Source organism: Apostichopus japonicus, chromosome 9, assembly GCF_037975245.1.
Source record: "Apostichopus japonicus isolate 1M-3 chromosome 9, ASM3797524v1, whole genome shotgun sequence".
Classification (NCBI taxonomy): Eukaryota; Metazoa; Echinodermata; class Holothuroidea; order Aspidochirotida; family Stichopodidae; genus Apostichopus; species Apostichopus japonicus.
Genome location: NC_092569.1, coordinates 34301149 through 34325065, shown reverse-complemented (window position 1 = coordinate 34325065; position 23917 = coordinate 34301149). Strand labels below are relative to the sequence as shown.

The window sequence follows — 23917 nt, the reverse complement described above, 5'->3', positions numbered from 1 at the left end:
ACGAATTAAGAAAAAGAGAACCAGAATGGTTAGTAATGGAATAAGTATTGTTTCTCACCTATGTAGATGTACTCAGAGGACTAAGATAAACAACTTTATCAACTTGTCATGACTTAAGTACATCAAGTCATATTCAAGTCGAATCCTACCCACATTGATTTGTGAAATTTTTGCCATTTTTAAAAGACAATCATTATAAGTTTTAATTCTGAATACTACGTCGACCAAAAATCGACACATTTTTTTTTTGTATTGTATAGATAATGATACTATGTTACGTGTTGTTCATTGTTAACCCATGTGAAGCTATGTCAGGGCGTAAGGGTAGTGCGGGAGCGTGTTTTCTGACCGTCGTCTCAACTTTAATCCTGTTTGGGGTCTCCAGCGTGGCATGTCAGAAACTTATTAAATTCATTAAAAAGTATTAGCTCGTTTTTCAACATATATAAATATATATGTACAGACAATTCTTACCAGAGCTTATTCTAATATTTCTTCAAGAAGGCATTGGATACTGAAACAATAACTTGCAAGTCAGTCACACAAGCAGAGGTCTATATACCTTCCTTACTATCGAACGCTTTTGTCATGCAGAAATATTACAAAGACGGCCTGCACCTTATGAAAGTTTCTTGGCAAGGGGCAATATTATGCCAAGGTTATGCTTAAATATGTAAACAATGAAGTTTCTAAGATGACCATAATATCATATTATAGGTACGATTTTCCTGTTTATATTTAGTGCAGAGGTAAATGTTCTGTCACTGCACCTTTCGGGTCCTTTGATAGAGCTGATCACTCATAGCCCAATCCGCCCACCCCTACCCCCTTCCCACCCCCTAAGTATTACGCAATTTGACCTATACCGTTGCACTTCTAATTTGATAATTATATGTTACGGGTACAAAACTTACTTCCGTTTGAAGCCCAAAAAAAAATCGCTTCATTCTCTCTGACCTATGTGAACTCATTTCAGAGGACCTATAATATATCTGTGAATGATAAAGAAACATCTAATGGTCACGACTTTTAGAATGATTTTCTTGAATAGTACTCCAAAGAAAACAAGCGGATATGACGTAAGCAAAAAGGAAGGTCCAATCGTAAGGACTGATTTCCGAGAAAAAAATTCTCTTATGTTGTAATCAGTTCAGCGTTTAGAATTGCATTTTTTTTTTGCAGTGCCAAATCATTTTAGTCGTTTCAATTATTATTATTATTATATGAACAATTAACACACTAACTTAACAAATGTGTCAAAAGCGGATTCCTTTATATTAATTAACGTTAATATTTTAAACGAATAAATACCATTGAATTAAAACATTTTGGGCATGAACTGAAAAAGAATTAGCAAAAAGAAGTGAAATATAAAGACCGTTCACTAACTTGTCTAAAAACACTGCATTCGCAATTGACAAATTCGGCTTTGACTCTTATCAGACGGGGAAATAGTCTAGCTGTCATTTCAACCGAATGTGTTCATTGGCTAGCATATCATCACGTGACTTCAAGAATATGTTTATTCATTACATCAGCTTCCAATGGTATTAAGACCCCTTATTAATGGTCTAAATGTCATTTCGTTCAATATCTTTCAAACAATTATGCAGTTTATTGATCTTAACAAGTCTATAACTGTTTTGACCACAAATATGCTAAAAAGTAGAATAAATGGTCACCCATGCTCAAACTTCATTAAGCATGTTGGTGATATCCTCATTTGGGGGGGTGGGGCGGGGGGCTTACTGAGAGATTTAATTGTCTTTTTTTGAGACTCTTATTTATCTTGTGGAATTATTTTGAGAACCAGAGCCTACAAGAATTACCATTCAAAACTGAGGACATGTAAGGGGTAATGTGATCCGAGCAATTCAGTATATCAGTGTAGTAAACTGGATTAGTTTTACGTGTGCAGGCTCTGTCTTAGAGGAAGTTGTTAAGAAAATATCGTTTCTAATGAAAAAAATAACATTCATTAACTTGTAATAATGTCATAAAAACAGTACCATTATCTGTGGGACTAGTAGGGAAATGACGTCATCTTCGCATGGTCCGTCCCGTTTCTTATATAAGTGACTTTTCGTGAATAGTATTGTTTGTAGTTTGTATTTAAAGGTCCGTTTGACCGGTACTGTAAATTGACATTTAATATTGTCATGGTTACAAGTTCAATCAAGGTGTCGGAGGAGGTTTATGGGGGGGGGGGGTAGGTGGGTGAGGGCGCACAAAATGAGGTCAGTTTTACAAGGAAGCTGCCATTCTTGATTAAAAATGCCATAAACTTGATCTTCCTTTGTAGGCCTATAAATTTCAACGACTACTGCTCTGGAAATATCTGATAATATTTGTCAACCTGGTTTGGTACCCAGTCCATATCTCAAACCGTACCATGATTACGTTTTAATGTGTGACGTTTGATCACCATTGTTTTAATTTCGATATTGTCCAAACGCTATAGTTTGTACTCCTTTAACAATGAATGTTTTCTTAAAGTATAGGTTTGTGTGCCATGAGAAGCCCGTATAATGTGCAGGGGGGTCTATTTATTTCTGTCATGCCACGCTAGATTTTTACATTGTAGCACCACTCCCAAACAGTCTTAATTGTAGCAGATTATGTGCTTTCGTAGAGTTCCTTTCTGTTTTATACAAAATGTCGAGGCAGAGAGGAGAGTGATTTTATAATAAAAATGTGAAAAGATTATAAAAAAATTGGAGTTTTAAGATTATTCTTTTTTATTGTTTTGTATTTCTCTTTTGGGAACGGTTGTTCCCCCCGGATACTACTGTGGTGAATAGTTCAGGCCCATATGATCAACATAATTATTATACTGATAATCTCCGAGGACCACGTCGACTAGCGTGACGTCATTCGAACACGGAGACAATTACGTCACCAAGTGACCTGAAGTGTATTACGAAAATTAGAATATGATATTCCTATCCCATATATTCCATGGTCCCTTCCGTATATCTTCCAGGGTCCCTAAGTGATCTCGGGGCCCCCGGGATGTATTCCCACTTACCCCCTTTCCAACCCCAACCCCCCCCCCCCCACACACACACACATTCTCGTCATACTTGACAGCACTAACATATATGAAGACGACACCAAAGCTAACATATTATTTTTTCGATAGTGGGTCCTGTCCTCTTCAAAACATTGTCTCCGTGCTTACCTCGGATATTCAACTGAACCCCGCCACCCCACAACCATAATTGGGTAAAGGGTGGCCCCAAAACAAGGAAAAAATGCAGCTAATTTTCATCGCGATTTTGATAATTATATTGGTTAAAAATGTCGTAATTTTACTTGTTTGGGGCAATTATCATTGATCTTTACTTAAACTATTTTATCATGAATGAGACAAATTATAAAGTAATATCGAGAGGAAATATGTTATCAAAATTGACTGAAAGATGAAATGCATTAGCGGGACACATTTCTTATCTGATACAGAACTCACCTGCAATAATGATATCCGTTATAGATCTGGCACCATTAAACGTATATACAAGTTATCATACACATCAGTTGATTTATAAGCAATAAACTATTTTAACCCATCAATCTATACACTCTGTCAATTTAATATCGTGGCTCCAATGTTCACAGACCCATTGACACCTTCTGATATGAGGCATCAAAATATTGTTTGCGAATTGGCTCAGTTTGTGAAACCATTTTACTAAACTGAAGGGTAGACTTAAAACAAAAGAAACTGGATATATGTTTGGGAATAATACAGCATCTTTACGTACCTATATTGCATGTCCCTGTAAGTAAGTTCCTTAGTGTATTTTCATAATAGTGGTTGCATCTCAAATCCGTCTGCTCAGATTTTACCAAAAGTCGTTTCCAGAATTTGGTTTTAAGTGTTTAAAATTAACAACATTAACCCTTTTCTTCCAACGTACTATAACGTTAGCATAGAAGGTTATTTACTATTTTTCTTACAAGTTTGTCGATAAAAGTTGACTATTATTTTGTTTTGTTTTGTTTATCTCGTGATTTTTGTTGTTTTGTTTATCTGGTGTTTTGTTGTTTTCTCAAGTTAGCCTATGGGCTCTGATTTCTTTTATCCGCTCTTTCCGTCCCTCCCATTGAACCAGCCCTCCCACACCCCACCCCTCTCCCTCTCTCTTACTTCCATTAGACAGTATATTCAAAATGGAATTAAAATTCAAGCTTAGGCCTAGTGCTCACATCAACAGTGCTCTCATTGTGTCACTGCAACCTAGGCATATGCAAACAAGCATTCCTAATACTAATAGCATGGAAGTTTTAATGTCATGATACGCTATGCCTATCACGACCTTGTAGGGTTAGTCTTACGATTGCAGGACACCATGGCAAATTTTCGATAGGCCAAAGATAAACTATGTATATTTCTAGTAGTTTTCTTTAATTCAAAGTTGTGTCAAATACTGCTTGGTCAATAATATGCAGTATATTTAAATTTGCTCCATGTACGTATCTAAACATGGCCGTATATACATAGACCCCTGTACTGGAAGTCTGCTGTTTAACCGCCTTTAGGGTTTTTAGTAAATTTAGGAATTTGTTTTTAGGTCAGACAAGTTTACTGGCAGGGTGCGAAACAAGACAGCCCTAGTTATGCCAATTGTAATAGAGAGGTCCTCAAAAGGATATCTTCATCCCTTGTTTAAAATGTGAAGCGGTCACGTGCGACGCCACCGCCATACGTGCCTGCGCGCCCAAGACGTGCGAATCTTGGGATGGCTTAATTTGGCTCCCGCTGTGGACTTTTTGCAGTCCGTCATTTGTTGACAGCTTCGTACGAGTTGGTAAATAACTTCGCGTCAAAACTTGGTGTTATGATATCAAATTTTAACTCGTATATTGAACCAGTACCGATGGATTATTAAGATGCAATTTAGAGGAGTATCGACCTCATCAACGGGTTATGAGGGTGGGGTGGGGGGGTTGGGGAGGGACGTTTGTAGGGGTTGTAGTTGTTAGTTATATTCCTAAATCTTTTTTGGACGAGTTCTACTCTTCTTGATGGAAAGTTCGATATTTGTCTAAATATTGATTCTGAGAGACTTCAGTAAGTAAACGCGACTATCGCCACCCCTACCCCACCCCTTACTCTTCTCCACCCCACCCCTCCCCTTCTCCACCCCACCCTCCCCTTCTCCACCTCCTTCCCGCCACTCCCACCATTCTTGAACCATCTCATTTCAGTTATTCGAAATGACATTCCTTAACTTGATAGATCCCTTAGCTTAACTCTCAAGTTTTATTTCAAGTAACAAGGTAGAAGTTTAGAAGTTGAGATTTTTTTATAAGTGCGACGTTTTGCAAGTGAATACATCTACCATCGGAAAATGTGTCGACGCAACGAAATGTGGAGAACTAAATGACATCATTAATTTGCTCGCTCATTAAGTTTCACTTTTTTATTTCAAACTTTAAAGGGTGCTTTAGTTTGATGTATTGCAAACAAGTTTTGAGTAATAATATTTGGTAAAGGGTTGGTAGAGGGTTGGTAAACTTTTCGAACAAACTGTTTATAATTGATGAGGAATGAACAGATATCCAAGTCGTCGGTTTTGAAATCAATCATATAAATAGTTCATTGAAAGCAACATTTTAAACTTTACACACCAAGTCTTTGTTTTTATTCTACCGCTGTACATATAACGCTATTTACAAAAATGTGATACACGTTGGAGGAAGTTGTGGCACTTGACCAGACTGGACCTAGGCTGCGACACATGTATACTAATATGCACATGTGTACAATGGTATTAGTTTTGCTATTAAGAGGAATCTGGTGGATTGAAATAGATTTGGATATGATTTGGAAATACTTTACCTTCATGCTTTCTTGATTGTGTGTTTGTTCTTTTTATGTTTGTTTGGTTGGTTTAATTTACATACGTGAAGCAAATTGACTTTCCGAAGGAATTTTCTATATGTCAAGGGAGGTCTGTTTTCATACATTGTACCCACAAACTGAATATTACAAAAAGTGACGGATGACGAATAGATGGCGCTAGTTCGATTTTACAAAAGAATGAGGAAACTCGGATCTTACATCACCAGCAAGCAATGCGTGGAAAGTCTTATAGTATATTATGAAATGTTTTCGTCTTGAATGCGACTCAAATACTTTAAAGAATACATATATAAACTAATATGTAAAAAGATTTTTTAATTTTAGACACGCTCCAATTGTAGGCCCTGGTTTTCATTCTCTTCTATAGCGGAAGCTGCTTTTAAAACATGAATATTTCTCATTGCTATTTATAACATTGTGATTGCACTGAGAAACACTGTGGGATGTCACACCACTTTGAAAACACCGCTATCTTGTATCACATCTCTGTTACGTGTGGGTACAGTGATGAGGGATGCGGGATCCTGGGTGCGAAGGGGGGGGGGGGGTGCGAAGATTCAGACACCAAGGTTAACCTTTACCCCCTTCCTTCCACATCCCGCCCTCGTCGTTCACTTTTAGAATTATTTGATAAAACACAAGTAGAAAAGATATGAAATAAGTCAAATGAACTGTCTTAGTCACTTAGATAACGAAGGAAATAAACTTGTCCGATATCCAGAGGTGCTTTCATTAAGCTGCTACTTCTCCTTTACTAAATTGGTCCATATATTCGCTAATACCGTTGTTGTCCATTGATGGGAGCATTTCCTTTTCATGTTCGTTCCTTGCGAAAAAGGGCGAAACAGATGGAAGACAGGCGCGTATCCAGGGGGGGGCGTTAGGGGCGCGCGCCCCCCGGGTAAGAAAAAGAGGAGAGAAAAAAAGAGAAGAAAAAGGGAAAAAAGAGGGGGAAAAAGAGGAGGAAGAGAGGAAGGAAGGAAGGGAAAAGAAAAAGAAGAAAGAGAGAAAAAGGAGAAAAGGAGGGAGTAAAAGAAAAACGCCAAGACACCGGGAAGAGAAAGAGGAACAGTGACATCATTACAGCGCTGTTCCCTATTATAAACACAGGGTAGCCAGTGACGGATCAAGGATTTCGGAAGGGGTGTGTGCCTCACCCTACCCCTTACACCGGCAACTCCATTTTTGACGTTTCCATTTTTCCTCTCTCACTCATGATCTATATATATATTATATATGGTCTATCATAACGCGTGTGTGTGTATACGCCTTAAACAATTGTAGAATTGTGCTATGAAACCAACTGTGGCTGGTCTCGAACTCGACCGTGTCGTCGGGGAACATGACGCATTTCGGGAAGGGGGCGACCGCCCCCCCCCATTCAGCATATTTTTTTTATGATATCGCTAGTAATTTCAAAATAGAAAGTGCTTAGATGCAACTTACAAGGCCTGGGAAGTGTCATTTCCAGCGATCTGGGAGGCATTTTCAGCCAAAATTTGCTTGTACGCTTCGCGCCAACAAATGGTCCTGGGTAGTGCCATTTTTCGCGAATATTTCGGAAATATATGCTATTTTTTCATTTCCTTCAACCAAGTTTTATAATAGCCGTTATAAGAGGTTTTAATATTTGTACACCAATAAGTTAACTGTGTCTGAATTTTCGAAAATTTATGACCAACATTCGTCATCACACTTCCCTCTACTCGTGCAATTTTGACCGGTCTGTTAGGGGTTCAAGGAGGATTTTCTTTATTGGTTGTCCATAGATGAAATTACAACATTATGGGTATGTTTTCAAGTGAGTTTATTCACGAGAATTGTGAATTTTCAAATTCTGAACGAATAATGGGCTTAAAACCTTGAAAAGTGGGGCTGACGGATATTGTGTGCCGCGACGTAGAATCACCTACAAAAGCAATGATCCACAGGACATGCGATGAGTTCGAACATGATTTGTGACTGGTGAAAATCTTCAAAAAGGTTATGGATGGAAAAAAACTATTGGGAAATACTTGGTTCTCAGGCAAAAAATGTACATCTGGTTGGTCATTTTCAAGCCCGAGAAGTGCCATTTCCGGTGATCTGGGTGGTATCAAAACAAGAAATTTTCTTGTACGCTGCGCGCCAACCGATGGTGGCGCTCCGCTTAGATAGTAATTCGCGTCCCCCGGGTTAGAAAATCCTGGATACGCCCCTGGAAGAGGTTTAATTAAATGGGCGATACTCGCTAATCAAGCACAATGGTCGTGAATATTGTAAGAGCTTATTTCTTAAATAGCGCCACAACATTTTGTCGCGTGTTCAGTTTGTTATTGTACATTACAAGCTTCCGTAGGTATTACATAATTTCAGTTTATCACGAGTAGTTTTGTTTGCATTACGTGCATGACATTCGCAAAACTTGTACTTGCTTATTCAGTGCAAGATATACAGACCGCAGGCATTCGAATGGTAATTACTAGAACTGGTACGTGGGGCTGAAAATAAGCTCCTGTATACACCGATTACAGCGGAAAACCTTTCTCTATAAGATTTTAAGCCACCGCCCAAGAAAGTTCCAGAAGCCAGGTTGCTGATTGAGTAAAGTGAACTTGCCGAGGCTATTACAAGCCTAACTGTTAATATCACTTTCGGCCATGCTGTAGTGGAATTGCAGTCTTAGTTACTACAGTAGTTTAGGGATAGGAGAGTTTCAGCGCATATTGACCAACGAGCAAGAATTTGTGTCATGCGGTAAGAGCAAATGAGAGCTAAATTAATCATGGATGCATCGAAGATAGCCAATAATCTAGTGAAGAGTGTCAGTACCGGAGAGGTGAGATAATTTTATACCATTCTGCTTTTTACTGATAAATTTGTGATTAACCTCTCTGAGTCTGAATAGACCTAGTGTAGTAGTAAGTGCTACTAGTGTTTTAGTTTTTACAAAGTAAATTTAGTTCTACAGTAGCCTACTCTGAGTCTGACAGTACCAATTTCACGAATCGAAAGTAAATATATGGCCGTGGCTATTCTTACGACGAGTCGTAACAATTATTTATAAACTATTCTTACAACAAAGGCAAATTCAAGCGCAGTAAAGTAAATAAAGCAACTGCGCGTGTAGTAGGGGTAACCCTAACCCTAAACATAACCCTAAACCTCAATCCTAACCCTTACCCTAACCCTAACCGGAAATTATTGTTTCTCCTCGTCGTAAAAATAGTACGCCTGGTAATGAAAATAGCAACTGCGCATGCATAGTCGGGAATTATTCTTACGACTAGTCGTAACAATAGCCACTTTGTAAATATATACAAGAATATGTTGTACATTCCTACCTGAGATTTAGTACATGTACTACTTTTAATACATTTTGCGTAAGATCTGCACACTGCTAGTTTGTACAGAAGCAAAGTTGTAACTTTTAATGTGACACACTTGTAGTAGTACAGTAGGTTACTACTAGTATTGGTATAACACAAGATATTGACTTCCATTCCTTTCACAATTCACATGGACATGCTTCCTTATGTTCAGTACCTTCTTGTACTGTAAAGCAGCATTGTTACGAAGGCAGGATCAAGCCAAGGACAGAGTGGCATAACCATAATGTACACCTAAATGGAATGAGATTTCAAAATCTCATCCTACAGGAGGACCAACTCCTCATGATATTAACCTAATAAATCCATTTGATACTGTAGAAAATAATTACTTGTATATTACTGTAATCTACCAAACAATAACATTAAGACAAGTTCTGTGATATATGGCCCTACTATAGGTTAATAGAATTCAGTTTGAAAAGTAACAGTCTGTAGGTTCCATTCGTCGCTTGTATTGAAGTAGTATCATAATGCCTCCAAAGAGATGAAATCCTTTCATAGGATCCTTTGTTTTCTTATTCATCTTTCTTGATTACCATGATAGTCTTAACCATCCCATAGAGTATGTATTACTGAAAAGGAAAATTGCATTAAGAAACTCCCTCAAGCACATTTTCACAATGTAGAGTATGAGCATTAATTCCATCACAAGTTATTGATGATTTAATGGAAACTGCAGATTCTTACTGCTTACTGTATCAGTTGGTTGCTAAGTATAAGCAGAATGCAAAATCAAATATCACTTACAGTGATTATTTTGTAAATTTGCAACCTGATTGAACTAGTCAAGCTATAAACAACACTTATGTAATTTTAGGAGTAAACATAATGTTTCTAGATCATGTGAAGGGCCTCTTAATCATTACTTAACATCTCTATCACAAAGTTGAAATGTTAGGCTGCAGCTCTGTGTTATATTAAATTAAAAAATTAAAATCAAAAATATCATTTCTTCTCCTTGCTTACAGTACATCCTCTGTTTTTTGTTGCCACAATTTGATTTTTTTTCTTTTCTTTGCAAATAGACTGTCAATAATGCTGTTTCAAACATGATAAATTGTAATTCCTTTGATCATTGTTGAAACCAATCACCTCAAAACTACACCATATGTGCAGATTGTATTAACTACAAGAATATTCAGTGTCACCTTCTACATATTACATTTTTCATTAGACCAAGTGTCACTCTAAAAAAGGCCTGACTTCTTTTCTGGAAAAGTTCAAATGGCTGTCCTGTTTGCTTTCTGTTTTTGAGAATTGATGTTCCCATAATGATATACTGTCCTGTTTCCCTTTCCTGCAGATGGTCAAACTTGGATCCTTTTGGGAAAACCAGGTTTGCGTCATCCATTTCCTGAGGAGATTTGGATGACCCTTGTGTCGGCTGGGCGCTAAGCAGCTCAGCGCTATCAAGCCTCAGCTCGACGCTAATAACGTGCGTCTAGTTGGGGTAGGGGTCGAGGAGCTCGGAGTGGAGGAATTTGTGCAAGGCAAATACTGGTCAGGCGGTAAGTTTCATACAGTGGACTATACAGCAGTGGACTATACCATGAGTGACCTATGCTCAGGTTGTGTGTAGAGTGGTCTATACAGTGAGTGACCTTAGCTCAGGTTGTGATACAGTGGACCAAACAGTGTGTGTCCTAAGCTCAGGTTGTGTCACAGTGATATCCCATGCTCACGTTGTGTGTGTAAGTAAAATTTACAGTAGTGTGATACAGTGGATTATACAGTGAGTGTCCTATGCTCAGGTTGTGTGTAGAATAGACTATACAGTGAGAGTCCTATGCTCAGGTTGTGATGTATACAGCACTTGGACCAAACAGTGTGTGTCCTATGCTCAGGTTGTGTTACAGTGAGTGTCCCATGCTCAGGTTGTGTGTGTAAGTAAAACTTTACAGTAGTGTGATACAGACTATGCTCAGGTTGTGTGTAGAGTGGACTATACAGTGAGTGTCCTATGCTCAGGTTGTGATACAGTGGACCGAACATTCGAACAGTGTGTGTCCTAAGCTCAGGTTGTGTTACAGTGAGTGTCCCATGCTCAGGTTGTGTGGACTGTAGCTTCAAATGTATTGCATACTATGAAACTGTACACATGTAACCTACCTGTAAATATGTCTGTTAATTTGTTCTATCATAGTTCCTGCTTTGGTATCGGTGGTAGCTGATGCCTGTTTCTTCTATGTTTATAGCACATGTACTGTACCTGTTGGTACATACTGTACAGGATCAGTACCTCAGACTTTGATAACCAGTTATATCATAATGTGCAATTTACAGTAACGATCAACAGCTATTTTTGTATGGGTCAAAAACTACAATGCTCTTGGGGCATTCAGAATCTCTAATACATATTATTGCTCTCATTTTCCAATTATTGAACCATTTAAATTTGGCTAACCTAAGCCTCCTTGATGCCTGGGATTAATTAATAGCAGGGGAGGCTATATATACTGTACAGTAATTTATCTAGCTGGCCACTGTTAAAACTTTGTAACCAATCGACAAGTCACAATTCTGGGTGTACCCTGTGTATCCTGTAATATAATTTAAAAATTACATGATTAGTAGAAAGTTCTGCTGAACATTCATGTATACCGGTAGGTCAAAGCTAATGAAAGGACCTGCAAGTTGTGAGAAAGTATGTGCAGGCTTTAATGTCATTTTAAGTATTCATGCTAATCACTTGATTGCTTGCTTGCTTGATTGCTTACTTCCCATCTAGTACTGTAGATGTCATGGAGGCATCCAGGAGACTTAATGCTTTTAATAGGATGGTCATTGTAAGCTTCCGTAGGCCACATTTACATTAGTGGGGAATTTGAAAAACATTACAGGATTCAGAAAATCTGTCTGCAAGCCTCCTGTTCAGGATTAATTGATCATAGGAATGTACAGTACTTAGTTTTGTTAAACAATTACTAGTATGCAGGCAGTAGGAATATCTTGCAGAAGTCACAACAGATGACCTGTAGCTGGTTAGTAAGGAAATGCCTAAAATAAGAAGATTAGGTTTATCCAAACGGATAAAAGCAGTGGCATTTGAAGCAATGAGGCTTGAATCTGGTTTGGTAAACGGGAGGTTCATAGATTCGATTCCCAGCCAGATCATAGTAAGGTGGGTTTTTCATCCATGAGAAAGTTTTCCATCTGAAATGACTTTCTAAATTTTTGAAAAGATTCCAAATTTGAGTTCAAATATTGAATTGGAAGCCACACGATCTGAAATTTGTAATCCATACAGTAAGCCCTTGCGGAATTCTCCCACATTTGTGGTCACTTCAGCTTTGTGAAAAGAAAACTGCCTGATTATTTACAGTTAGTTTAGTTAATTGAGCCCCTCAGACAGAAGTGTACACACAAGATGCTTTGTAAGCAGAAAGATAAACAGGATTTTCATTCGTCGCCATGTCTCCAGTTTTAGGGAATTATAATTTGGTATGACATAGCTGTCTTAACCGTCGTAACCATTGCTATAGCTAAAGGCTAGAGTTAAATAAAGTTAGCATTTTCTTCATCATCAAGTCTCAGGTTGTAGGGAATTATTTATAATTTGGTATCGCATACAGTGGCTGTATACAAAACAGGCAAATTGCCACACCAATGTTATTAATACTGTATGGCAGTTTTTGTGTACTGTACATGTCACTGATGCATGCTAGTATCAGTATTTTATGTGAAGTATAAAATTAATAAAACCTAAAAACTGCCAGACGAAATGTGAACTTGTTAGTTTCCGTCATAACCATTGCTATACCTTAGGCTAGAGCTAAATACAGTTAGCATTTCCTTCATCATCAAGTCTCAGGTTGTAGGGAATTATTTATAATTTGGTATCGCAAAGCTGTATACAGACAGGCAAAATGCCACACAAATGTTATTAATACTGTATGGCAGTTTTTATAAAATTAATAAAACCTAAAAACTGCCAGACAATAATGTGACCATGTTAGTTCCATCCTAACCATTGCTATAGCTTAGGCTACAGTAGATCTAATTAGTTATCATTATATCCTAACTTCCTTCATCATCTTACTGGTAATGTAATTTACAGTGTAATTCACTTTCTTCTTTCAACAGAATTGTACATCGATCAAAAGAAGTCATCGTACAAAGCCTTAGGATTTAGGCGTCTGGGTTACCTGGCCATAGCTGGTGCTGTTATGTCCAAGGCTCTGAGAGCAGGATTGGCCAAGGTACTGAAATGCTCTTTCATGCTCCGTCATATGTCCGTGGAGCTTCTGACCATGTATGAAATGTTCTCTTTTAATGTCTGAAATAACATCGACAAAGGATGACATAAGTGAAAGTGGTAGAAAATGTTGTGAAAGATATTTCTTTGATTGCAAAGAGTTTCATCGTTATCGACCTTAAATATGTTAGTCGAGTAACGGTCACTTTTAAGTAGTCCTGGGTTCTCGATTTAAGTTACCACGAGGACCAGACGATGAAAGCTTCTTAAATCGAGCAACGATAGGCTGGTTAAAATACTCAAGCTTGAAAAGGGATTAACGGTGTCCGCTGACCCAAGTTGTGCAACATTTTGGGACAATTTTTTCGCAGGCTGGATATAAATCTATCGCAGACCGAAATGTTGTCAGCTGGTGTTTTCGTAGAGTGCATCAGACTATTTTGACTGTTTAACAGTTTAACCTGTTCTTAGAGCTTTGTGTTTACTATACAGTATACAGGGTATGGTATGAAATATTCAAATCTTTATGGACTGATTGTTTTCTTAAATCTTGCACACCTTCTTTACGATTTCATACTTCCTCTGATATGAAATGCAGAGACGAACAGACGACCAACGACAAACCTTTTGCCGTAGGTCTCTTGTTACAGGTTTAATATCTGTACTGTTTATTTTAAATGCAAACCAACTGTCCAGGGAAGTGTTTAGTATACATTATTTCACTATAGATCAACCTATTAAAACAGAGTTCATACAGTGAAAGGTCACAGGGTTAATAACTTCTTTTTACTTCCTTCCTTGAATAGAACGAAAAATTGTAAAGTAACTGCAGAATTTTGTTTTTGCCACCAAAATAAAAAAATAAACCTTAAATCTCATTACTTTACATTGTAAAAACCATTTTAAATATATACACACTTGTTGATTGAATTTTTCTACATCCCTACCGACAAGTGCTGATGCTACATGTTTTTTACACAAGCACAGTACCCTGGGAGTGACTGAGTGAATTGTGCACAAACACATATGTGGTTGTAATAATTTACCAGTGGGAAAGATTTGCAGTGTGGTAGAGTATCCATTATTTCTGGCACTTTATAAGTATTCAAATCTCTAATTTACCCTCCCCCCGCCGCCTCCCCCTCCATCCCCACCCCCCACACTGAAAACAATGAGGGAAAAGTTACACAAACCTTTTCATATTCAAGGCTTGGAAAGGGAATAAAGATAAAATTGGCGATAATTCCTTTGCTATTTCTGATGACAGACTACTGTAATACAATTCAAACTCCAGTCCTGATACAGACAGATATTTTAATTCATGCAGGAATGCCTTTAAAAATAGATAGATAGTGTTAGCACTTGTAGTTTAATTGAACATTGTTCTGTAAACAAATCATTATCATGGCCAGTTGAAACCATCATTTTACTGTTTCAACTTGAAAGCCAGCTTGTGAGGTAAATATCACACATGCGTACAGTACTACTGTATCTTCATTATCCAACTCTTCATTTACAGACACAGTGGTAAGGCAAGTTTGTACTTTAGCCCCTTGAAATTTACGGCAAAAATCCTTTTACCTTGTTTTGAATTCTGCTTTTCAATGCTAACAGTAGAACGATTGTTATTCTCAACTATAGTTTTGGAATAATTGGATCACTTTGCTACCTTCACAGCATATATTGTTAATTATGTTACTCTATTTTATATTTGAGTTTGAGAACCTGGAATTATTTCTCGATTTATAGCAAACCATCCATCCATAACCTGCACAGTTTCAAGATTTTCAGACTTTTGTAAAGATTCAACAAATTGTACCATCAAAACAGGTCTCAGGCTATTATCCTCTGTTCAGTATACCTTCATAAATAGTAACTTTTTGTTGGTAGATTGACTTTATAATTTATAACAGTTTACACACATGTATACAGTGCACTATACTGTATAGGGTCCCCTCCTAACACACAGTGTGCAATGAAAGATCCTTCCTATTGTATTTCCAGTAGAAGGTCTGAGGCTTTGTTCATGTTTTATGTTTCATGCCATAGTTTTACTTTACCATTGAGCAATGATTAAGCAGTGTTAAAGGGATTACTGCGTGTCATTTGTAGCAAAACTTTGTATAGCCTTATCTGAAAGCCATGTCATGGGATAAAGGTCAAGCTCCCCTCCCCCCCAAATAAGATCATCTTTCCACCCTTCCACCAGCAGACAGAAAATTGCAAACACACACAAAAAACAGTGTGCAATCTATACAACCTAAACAAAAAAATTTGCAAAATATACGTTAGCACCGTCGATTTTACCACAATTTCTCAAACGGGAGGGTTGCATCCCTCCCCAGTGATAACGTAACTGCTGACTCCACCCTCCCCCTCCCACCAGTACAGAAATGCTGGTTGCACCCTTCAATAGCCACACAGTACTTGTACTTTTAACCACTGTTTATTATGTATGTTATACGTACAGTATCTTGCAGCAGTATAAACTGAAAGTAAGACAAATTCTCTGAAAAGAGCTTTCTCTCAAAAACAATTTTGTGAATATGAGCTCATTATCATACCAATTGAAATCCACCACTCACCACCACCTGATTGAACAGGATTGATTTTTTAATTGAAGCCAAGATTGTTTGTCGTACAGATAAGAAACCCGACAATAAAAGTCATTAAACTTGGAACTTAAAATTATGACGATTAGTTTCGTCTCAATGAAAGATCGAAAGAGGCGAGTAAATTTGCAAAATACGTATGCACTGCTTAATTGTGTCTTTAAAAGCTATATATGCAATTAAACATGCTATCCCATGATTCTGCAATATTCGGATTTTAGAAGTTTCATCCGATGGATTGGAAGAAATTTTGGTTACTTTGAGAATCAGTTTAATTTTCTTTAAAAGAAAGATGTTCATTCAAAACTGTGCTATATATTTTGCATAGACCTAGTTCTGAGTTTGTACTTGGGGTTTGTTTCTTGAAAAAAAAAAGGCTGCGTCTGCCGGACGCAAGCAATTTGAAGATTTTGTGTCCCTGGCTAAAACATTGCGTCCCTAACGCCGCAGAATCCTGAAATACTGATTCTCTCATTCTTTCATCGGAATTTGTTCAGGTCAAAGATTAAATATAATAGGTATATATTGTAATCAGATTTAAATGCAGCAAGTCTGAAGATTTGGAACTTACAGTATAAAATGACAATACAGTACATTAGGTCATTGAAGATATAAATGGATGTCCGTGTTTCAATCCCTAGCAACGACTACAAGATAAGTCAATTCGTTAGGTTACAATACTTGTATTTCGGTTTCTCTAGTCTTTCAGTACAACAATTACGCTTACTTTTAGTACGTACAACTGTTACAGTCAGAATCAAAATGTCAGTAGATGAATCTTTGCCGAAAAAAGCGTCCTTCCTTGGTGGGGTTGTAAATGGGATCCTTGTCTGTGTAGATATACAGTAGTACAAGTTACTACTACTGTGTCATCATGACAAAGCAATAATAGCAACACCATTGCAACAAGCAAAGAGAATGGCAATCCAGTCCGATCTCAAATTATCTCTTTCATTGGTTCTTGAGAATATCTTTACCAGTCAAGACGGGTATTTAACTAGTGCGAGTAATGTGCTGTACGGTAGCAATATCAAAGCAGTATAGATTTGTCAAAAATGGTGGAAAAAAGAGGAGAAAATGTGCCTTTTTTTTCTGAACCATGGTTTGTTAAGAAATTCTTAATAAACTGAAATTTCGGTTTCAGTTTGTATGTTGTCGAGTTTCAAAGAAAGTCTTCTCTACTCTGATTCATTTAAAATTTCAGTTATTAATAAACAGCACTTAAATGAAAGAAACGCCCCTTCAGTTCCGTACCGATTGGGAATCTCTTTGTAGCCGTTGTACTTTTACAGGATTGCAAGCTGTCATGTATTTTCTTTTGCAGTCTACATATTACAGTAGCATTGTTACTGTATAATGGTGACAAATGCAAACGTAATGACAGTTAACTGTGGTTGCAAATCCTTTCTTCCATTGAAACTAACTTAAAAAATTATTCATTACCCTGTCTGTGTTCTATGCTTGTAATTGTCCCTTGGTCTTTCTGTTACTTGCCATTCAGCCTCTGAAGAAGATCCTGCTGAGATCGAAACGTCAGGCCAACTTACTTTTACAAATTAAAAGTATTCTGTCGATCAGCTGCTGCTGCTAATTCTCATATTAAAGATTGCAATTCCCTTTGTCAGCGGAGTTTTATGTTGTGTGTTATCATTACAGATTTTAGATTATAGGTATAGATTAATCACATGTAATCCTGGTGTTTGAATGGTTAAATTGCAATCTCTAAGGGAACTCTATATCAAGCTGTATCAAATTCCTAATAAACCAATTCTTCAAACAGGAGTGGATGTTCAGTATGTACAGCAACATAGTACAACCAAGCCAGTTTTCATAAAACAACGATATAACCGAACCACACCGGCCACACTGGAAACTGGTGACTGTTGACTATTACTTTGCAGAATTCTACCGTTCACAACGCAAACATTGATCAGTGTCTTCAATATTTCATTCATAACTGCAGAATATTAACCAAGATGTTTGAGTTACCATGTAGGTGTAATAGCAGAATAGGTAGTGGTTGCTACTCACCCAGTTAATAAAGGGCTTCACGTAACAAACATTTATCAACGGTTTGCATCATTAAGTAATGCAAACGGCCAGCTACCCAAATACACTTAGGACCAAAATAGCCAGGAAAAGAACCAGGAACTATACAGTTAATTGTTAGTTTGTTTGCAAAAAAGCTGTAAGGGAGAGTTGTTTATCAATAACCAGCTAAATTAAGATGGTTGGTTTTTGTGTCTCCTAAGTAAGTACAGTAAGACCACTGGATTATCCTGACACTACAGTGCGCCAAGATGTGTCATGTCAACTTCTCTTAGAGTGTGTGTGGGATTATGAACACAGAACACACCTTACCCTCGGCCAGATGGATGGCCAACAGTTTATGCTGGTCTTCAATCTTCTAAAAGTTTGAAACTCTGTAACGGTTAATATCACTGTAGTTCTTTATTTAAGGCAGAGTTCCCCAACCCCTTTTACCGACAAACCTGGTTCTTCCTGGAGGACTGAGCTACAACTCACCAGCCCCCCCCCCCCCCCCACAACACAGAATTGATGCTCAGATTACAGGAAAGCTAGCTTGAACTATATTGTGCTGTAAAAAATACAATTTTTTATATTTTTATATTTCTTACATTGAAATACTACTGTTGGTACTGTAGACAATATTGATATGAATGGTTTTCTACCTTTTCCCCTTTTTTCACCCCATTCTTGCAGGCAAAGGAAGCAGGAATTGAAGGAAATATTAAAGGTGACGGTTTCCAAAATGGAGGATTGATCATTGTCAGCAAAGGTCAGTATGAATATTTATGCTTTAAAAGCATATTTAACATTTTTGTCACATAATGAATTCCTGCCAGGAAGCGTTTTGAACTATTGAACAAATTAAAAAGTACTAAGGAAGGATGGTAGCTCCTGTATGTTTCTAGATTGTATATTACATAAAACAACATACAGGGCTGTATTTAGATATGTGTGTAACCTGTGTCTTATTTGGCATAGGCGTAGGAGTGGGTTGAACTGAAGCCAGATATTTCCATCAAAATCTCTGGCAATATGCCGATATTGTTTCCGGGCCCTGCAAACAGAAATAAACTCTAATAATCTGGTTTGTTGAGAGTCAGTACAGTAGTTCCGTAGAAAAAAAACTCAGACTTGCCCGACTAATCTGACATTTGATGTTGGTGGCGTTTTGACACAGTTCACACTCAATGCTTTCCTTAACTGTCCCAGACAGTGTTATCATATGTATCACTGTTGGCATTACTTATATAACCTACTCGAATTTTGAGGTCTACGACTCTACGGCACTGTACCCCCTTCCATATTGGTTGCAGTTTTTGGGCCATTTATCCCTCCACCCCGCCTCCAACCCTCCAAATCAAATTGGGCTCCTTCATACATGTTTCTTGGTATCCTAAATATATTAAATTCGCCCCTCTCTTACCTGTCTCCAGTTTAATTAAGCCCTTTCCTCATTTACCGAACCTGCTAACTTGCACACCCGACACACCACTGAGCCTCTGCCCACGCAATCCTAATTCGGGAACTTTTCCAATTGGGAGAACTACCCGCATGTTGTGCTGCAGATTCCTCTTTGTTCCTGGAATCTCGTCTGGGCTTAGATCGTTTATATACAGTACAATATGAATATAGGTTTGATCAATGGTCATTTGAACTTATGGTGGACTGGATGCTTGCTGAATAATGTTTGACCAAAGAATTATGATCGGGCAGTTAATATTTACGACGCTTAAGCGACCACGATTAAAGGAGGACCCCGCTAGGGCTTCTGGATTACAACTTAACAAGTCGGGTCGCTTCCAACTCAAAAATGGAATCTTTTCAACAGTCATTTCAGATGGGAGAAACATTAGATTGCTGTTGTATGAAAAACCCACCTTACCTGTACTATGACCCTGCCAGGTATCGGAACCTCCCGACTTTTAGCCTCATTGCTTTAAATGCCAATTGATGCCTTTATCCACTCGGCCAATGCACCAGTAGAATGAATAGTGGGATACATCACTGATTTACAGCTAAGACTTTAAGTCTTCCACAATACATTTTAAAACATTGAGGTACCCCCAGAGCACAGACCTTTACTACTATACTTATAGAATACTGTAGCTCCACCTGTTTGACTGTCACTGTTATACAGAGCTACCGAGGAATTCTCTACTGTACAACGATTGGCAAGCTATAGGGTAGTCTAGGTAGAGTTAATGTTAAATATGTTAGGTAACTCAATCATAACTTCACAATGTTCAGTTTGCCCTTTTCATAAATGCCAGTAAATAAAAGTGTTGTATCGGTAAAGTATCAAGTAAAGTAAAGGTTGGTTTCATGTTTCAGGATCGTAACAAAATTTGATCTTTTTCAAGAACGTATAAACTATCAGGTCATGTCCTTCAAGCAGGTGAAACGATTTCATGACAGTAAAAATATACAAGTTGTTATTTACTTTGTCTTGAATATCATTTCCTTGTGTGATTTTGTTCAAGATAAGGTTAAAAACCACAAATATCCTGTGCTGAGTATAGATTGCAGGTGTTTTGTGCTGTTTGTTTGCAAGTTGATTTCCGTTCATTATTTCCTTGTGGTTGGATTTATAAATCAGGTTCTTACAATTGGTGATAACATGTTATTTTACTGTTACAGGAGATTAACTGAATTGTCAATCAACAAAAACAACAACAACAACAACATAAAGACTGTCATTGGATTTGAATGATCATCCGTAATCTGGATGAGATAATCCACAACTAATCCCCTCACCCCACCCCTAAACATAGTGGTTGTAACAGTTTAATTGATGTACAGTACATTGACACACATCTGTAGCCTTTTCAAAATGTTTGCCATTCCAACCCCTTCCCCCCTCCCCCTTCATGCTCCTCTGACACTCTTCACCATGGCAAATTTTTTCGAAAAGACTCCCGTCTTATGATTTTGATTTTCTGTAACAAATTAGTTCACTCTCTCCTTTGTTTCTTGTTTCGACGTCACAGAGGGCAAAGTTCTTTTCGAGTACAAACAGCAGGAGCCATCAGACCACATAGATCCACAAGATGTTCTGAAAGCCCTGAACATTGCCAACGATGATTCCTCTTCAAAAGGAGACGGTGAAAAGAAATTGGAATGCGACGAAGTTGTGTGTACCGTAAAGTAACTTTAATTACTAGTATGTAACAGAAAAGATAAAATAATCGTATAATTGTTGACCATTAGAGTGTGATGTACTCGTGCCAAGTATCTTAAGCAGGGATACCTACCTATGAATCAATACCATCAATTATCTAGAAATTTATCTGTGTGATTGTGATACAGGATTTTATTTATTTCCAAAAAAAAACAAATTAAGGTGCAAAATCTAGCAATCTTAAATTAAAGTGTTGTTCCAATGTAAGCAGTGAGAAATTAGTTATGTCCCTCACGTCAAAATACTTATTGTGTGTCTGCAGTAATAAAGTTACTGAATGTTTACTCAAACAGGAAAATATTAATTTATAAGTTCTTGTTGCATCAAAGACTATACCGCAAATCGTTGTAAATGATTCATATTAAACTATGGCAGATATTTTGCGAACAGGGTTCTAAACAATTACTTTTAAATATATCAAATAATACTTTGTTAAAACTTTGCAATATTTAAGATGCCCATGGCTTCAATATTTAAAACGAGTAAGGACACCAAATGTTTCTTCCAAATGGCTTTATCCGACACTATGCAACAGGAAAACTTGTACAACAAAACTAAAGTTACGAGAAGTTATAGCACAATTTTGCATACAAGCTCCTTCAACAACAAAAAATGTTCTGACCCCTCTTCTTAGACCACCTGGACAGACATCCATTAAGTTTGTGCTCTCCCCCTCCCCCTCCCCTCCCGCTTGTACCCATTGGTACCCATGGTTGTCTTTCATACAGCCTTTCATAAATATCATTTCCTCCACCTTGGCTCATTCCATCTCTTTACACTAGCAGTTCATTTAATTGTGAAATTGGTTATTGGCAAATGTTGAACATTCACACATCTTAGTAGCAAGCAACTTGATAACCTGTAACTACCATTAGGAATTTTAAAACTGTAGGTGTGGAATGTAACTGTTGGAAACTTAAAATATCAACAGCCTCTTATTTGTACTATCATCTGTGCAATTTATTTGTAAGATGCAAAACGACTTTAACACAGCTGGGTTAGAGTACAGGCTATTGTATTTACAAGAGTTATAATCAGATAATTCATAGGTCTTGATTTGATATTAAGGTTACCTCTTTATCTCCATTTTATGTTTCTAATTAAGGTTATTAGTGTATCATTGTTTAATGATTGTTTGCAGCTGACCCAAGTGTGACATAAAGTATTCAAAACCAAACAATTTAAAGAAAAAAAATTAACCCCTTGTTGACTTAATGATGTCTTGTTTTGATCTCATTGAATGTTGATGAATCTTTCTTTCAACAAAATTTCGCCAAATTTAAAATATCTCAAAGATATTTAATTAAAAGTATGACTTCATGTTTAATAATAGTTTATGTTACAGCAATTTATTCGTAATTTTTCTTATCATTTGTTTTATCATTCTTTATCAACGTTTCATACCAAGTTCAGCCGATACCATTTTCCAAATGTGACAACTCATAACTTGTACTTATGATGTCATTCCTGTAAAACTCCTACGTACGGAATGCAGAATGACGGATGGTAGCGACAGGTTTTGATTTTCACGGAGATTGGTATCGGATAATCCTTTGTATGCTGATGTTGTATGAGCAGCCAGTATTAATCGAGCATGAAAATAAATCACGACTTGAAAAAAACCGAAACGACCTGTCTGTTTTTCTACTCATTCCTGTTTTTAATGAACTCGTTGCGATGGTTTAATTTATAGCAGCTCTTTGGTGACTTGTGATGACTTTTTGATATTATTTGTCGAACAGGAATGTATCATTAGCATGACTGACCAAGTTCCATTTCAAGTAAATGAAGAAGAAAATTGATCTTTTTCTACAATTTATTTGGGTTTTAACAAAACTAATGCTACGATTGAGTGGGAAAAGGCTGTGGCATTAGAATCAATCAAACTTAGAAGGTGGAAGGTTTTGGGTTTGATCTCTGGTCGGCCAATGTAAATTGGACTTTTCATCCAGGAGAAATCTACGGTTTTACCATCTGAGCTGGTCTAAGAAATTATAAAAAGTCCAAACTGAGGTAAACTGTAGATTAGATAGCCATACAATATGTGAAGTGCAAGTGAGAAGCCATTCAGCTTTTACCACTTGCATACCTGCCTGCTTAGCATCATAACATAATTGCTCGGTCCAGGCTAATTACGTTATATATTACTATATAAAACTAATATGAGAAAGTGTCAGGATCAAGTCATTCTAGGAAACCTAATCCATTCATTTAACCCATTTTAGTGAATACTAGATTGGTTTTTTGCTATCATGCCAGAAATTGGTTAGCACATGAAGAAAGCTGAATTTACAGATATATGAAGAAAGCTGAATTGAGACAAATACTTATAGGCATTGAAGACTCGCCCCAAACCGCGTGGGGCCATCTGAAAAAGCTAACATTCTGTTGCTTGCAAGTGACCTTTTGTTCGTGTCGCTACAAAATGCAGACAGTAATGAAACGTGATACCTTGTTAGCTTTAGCTGGAACTGAGATGTCCATCGCTGTATTGTTTATACACTGTGCTGTGGGTATTAACTGCAGCTGTGTGTACTGACTGTACACTAGTGTCTAATTACCGACGGTAGCAAGCTGTGTGTGTATTTTCTGGGATCGATGGTGGTGTCTAACACTTCTGTTACACCTCATTCGAAACTAGGTCAGATTACCGACATTAGA

The 23917-nt window shown here is 37.4% G+C and overlaps 1 protein-coding gene across 1 annotated transcript; it reads left to right on the top strand.

Annotated features, from left to right (window-relative positions):
* Positions 1 to 8245: 8245 nt before the first annotated feature.
* On the top strand, positions 8246 to 22884 carry LOC139973446 (prostamide/prostaglandin F synthase-like). The gene is given in 5 exon segments (XM_071980132.1): positions 8246 to 8687; positions 10544 to 10748; positions 13324 to 13439; positions 18772 to 18847; positions 21066 to 22884. Coding segments are annotated over 5 exon segments (630 nt in total). The 5' UTR covers positions 8246 to 8615; the 3' UTR covers positions 21227 to 22884.
* Positions 22885 to 23917: the final 1033 nt, after the last annotated feature.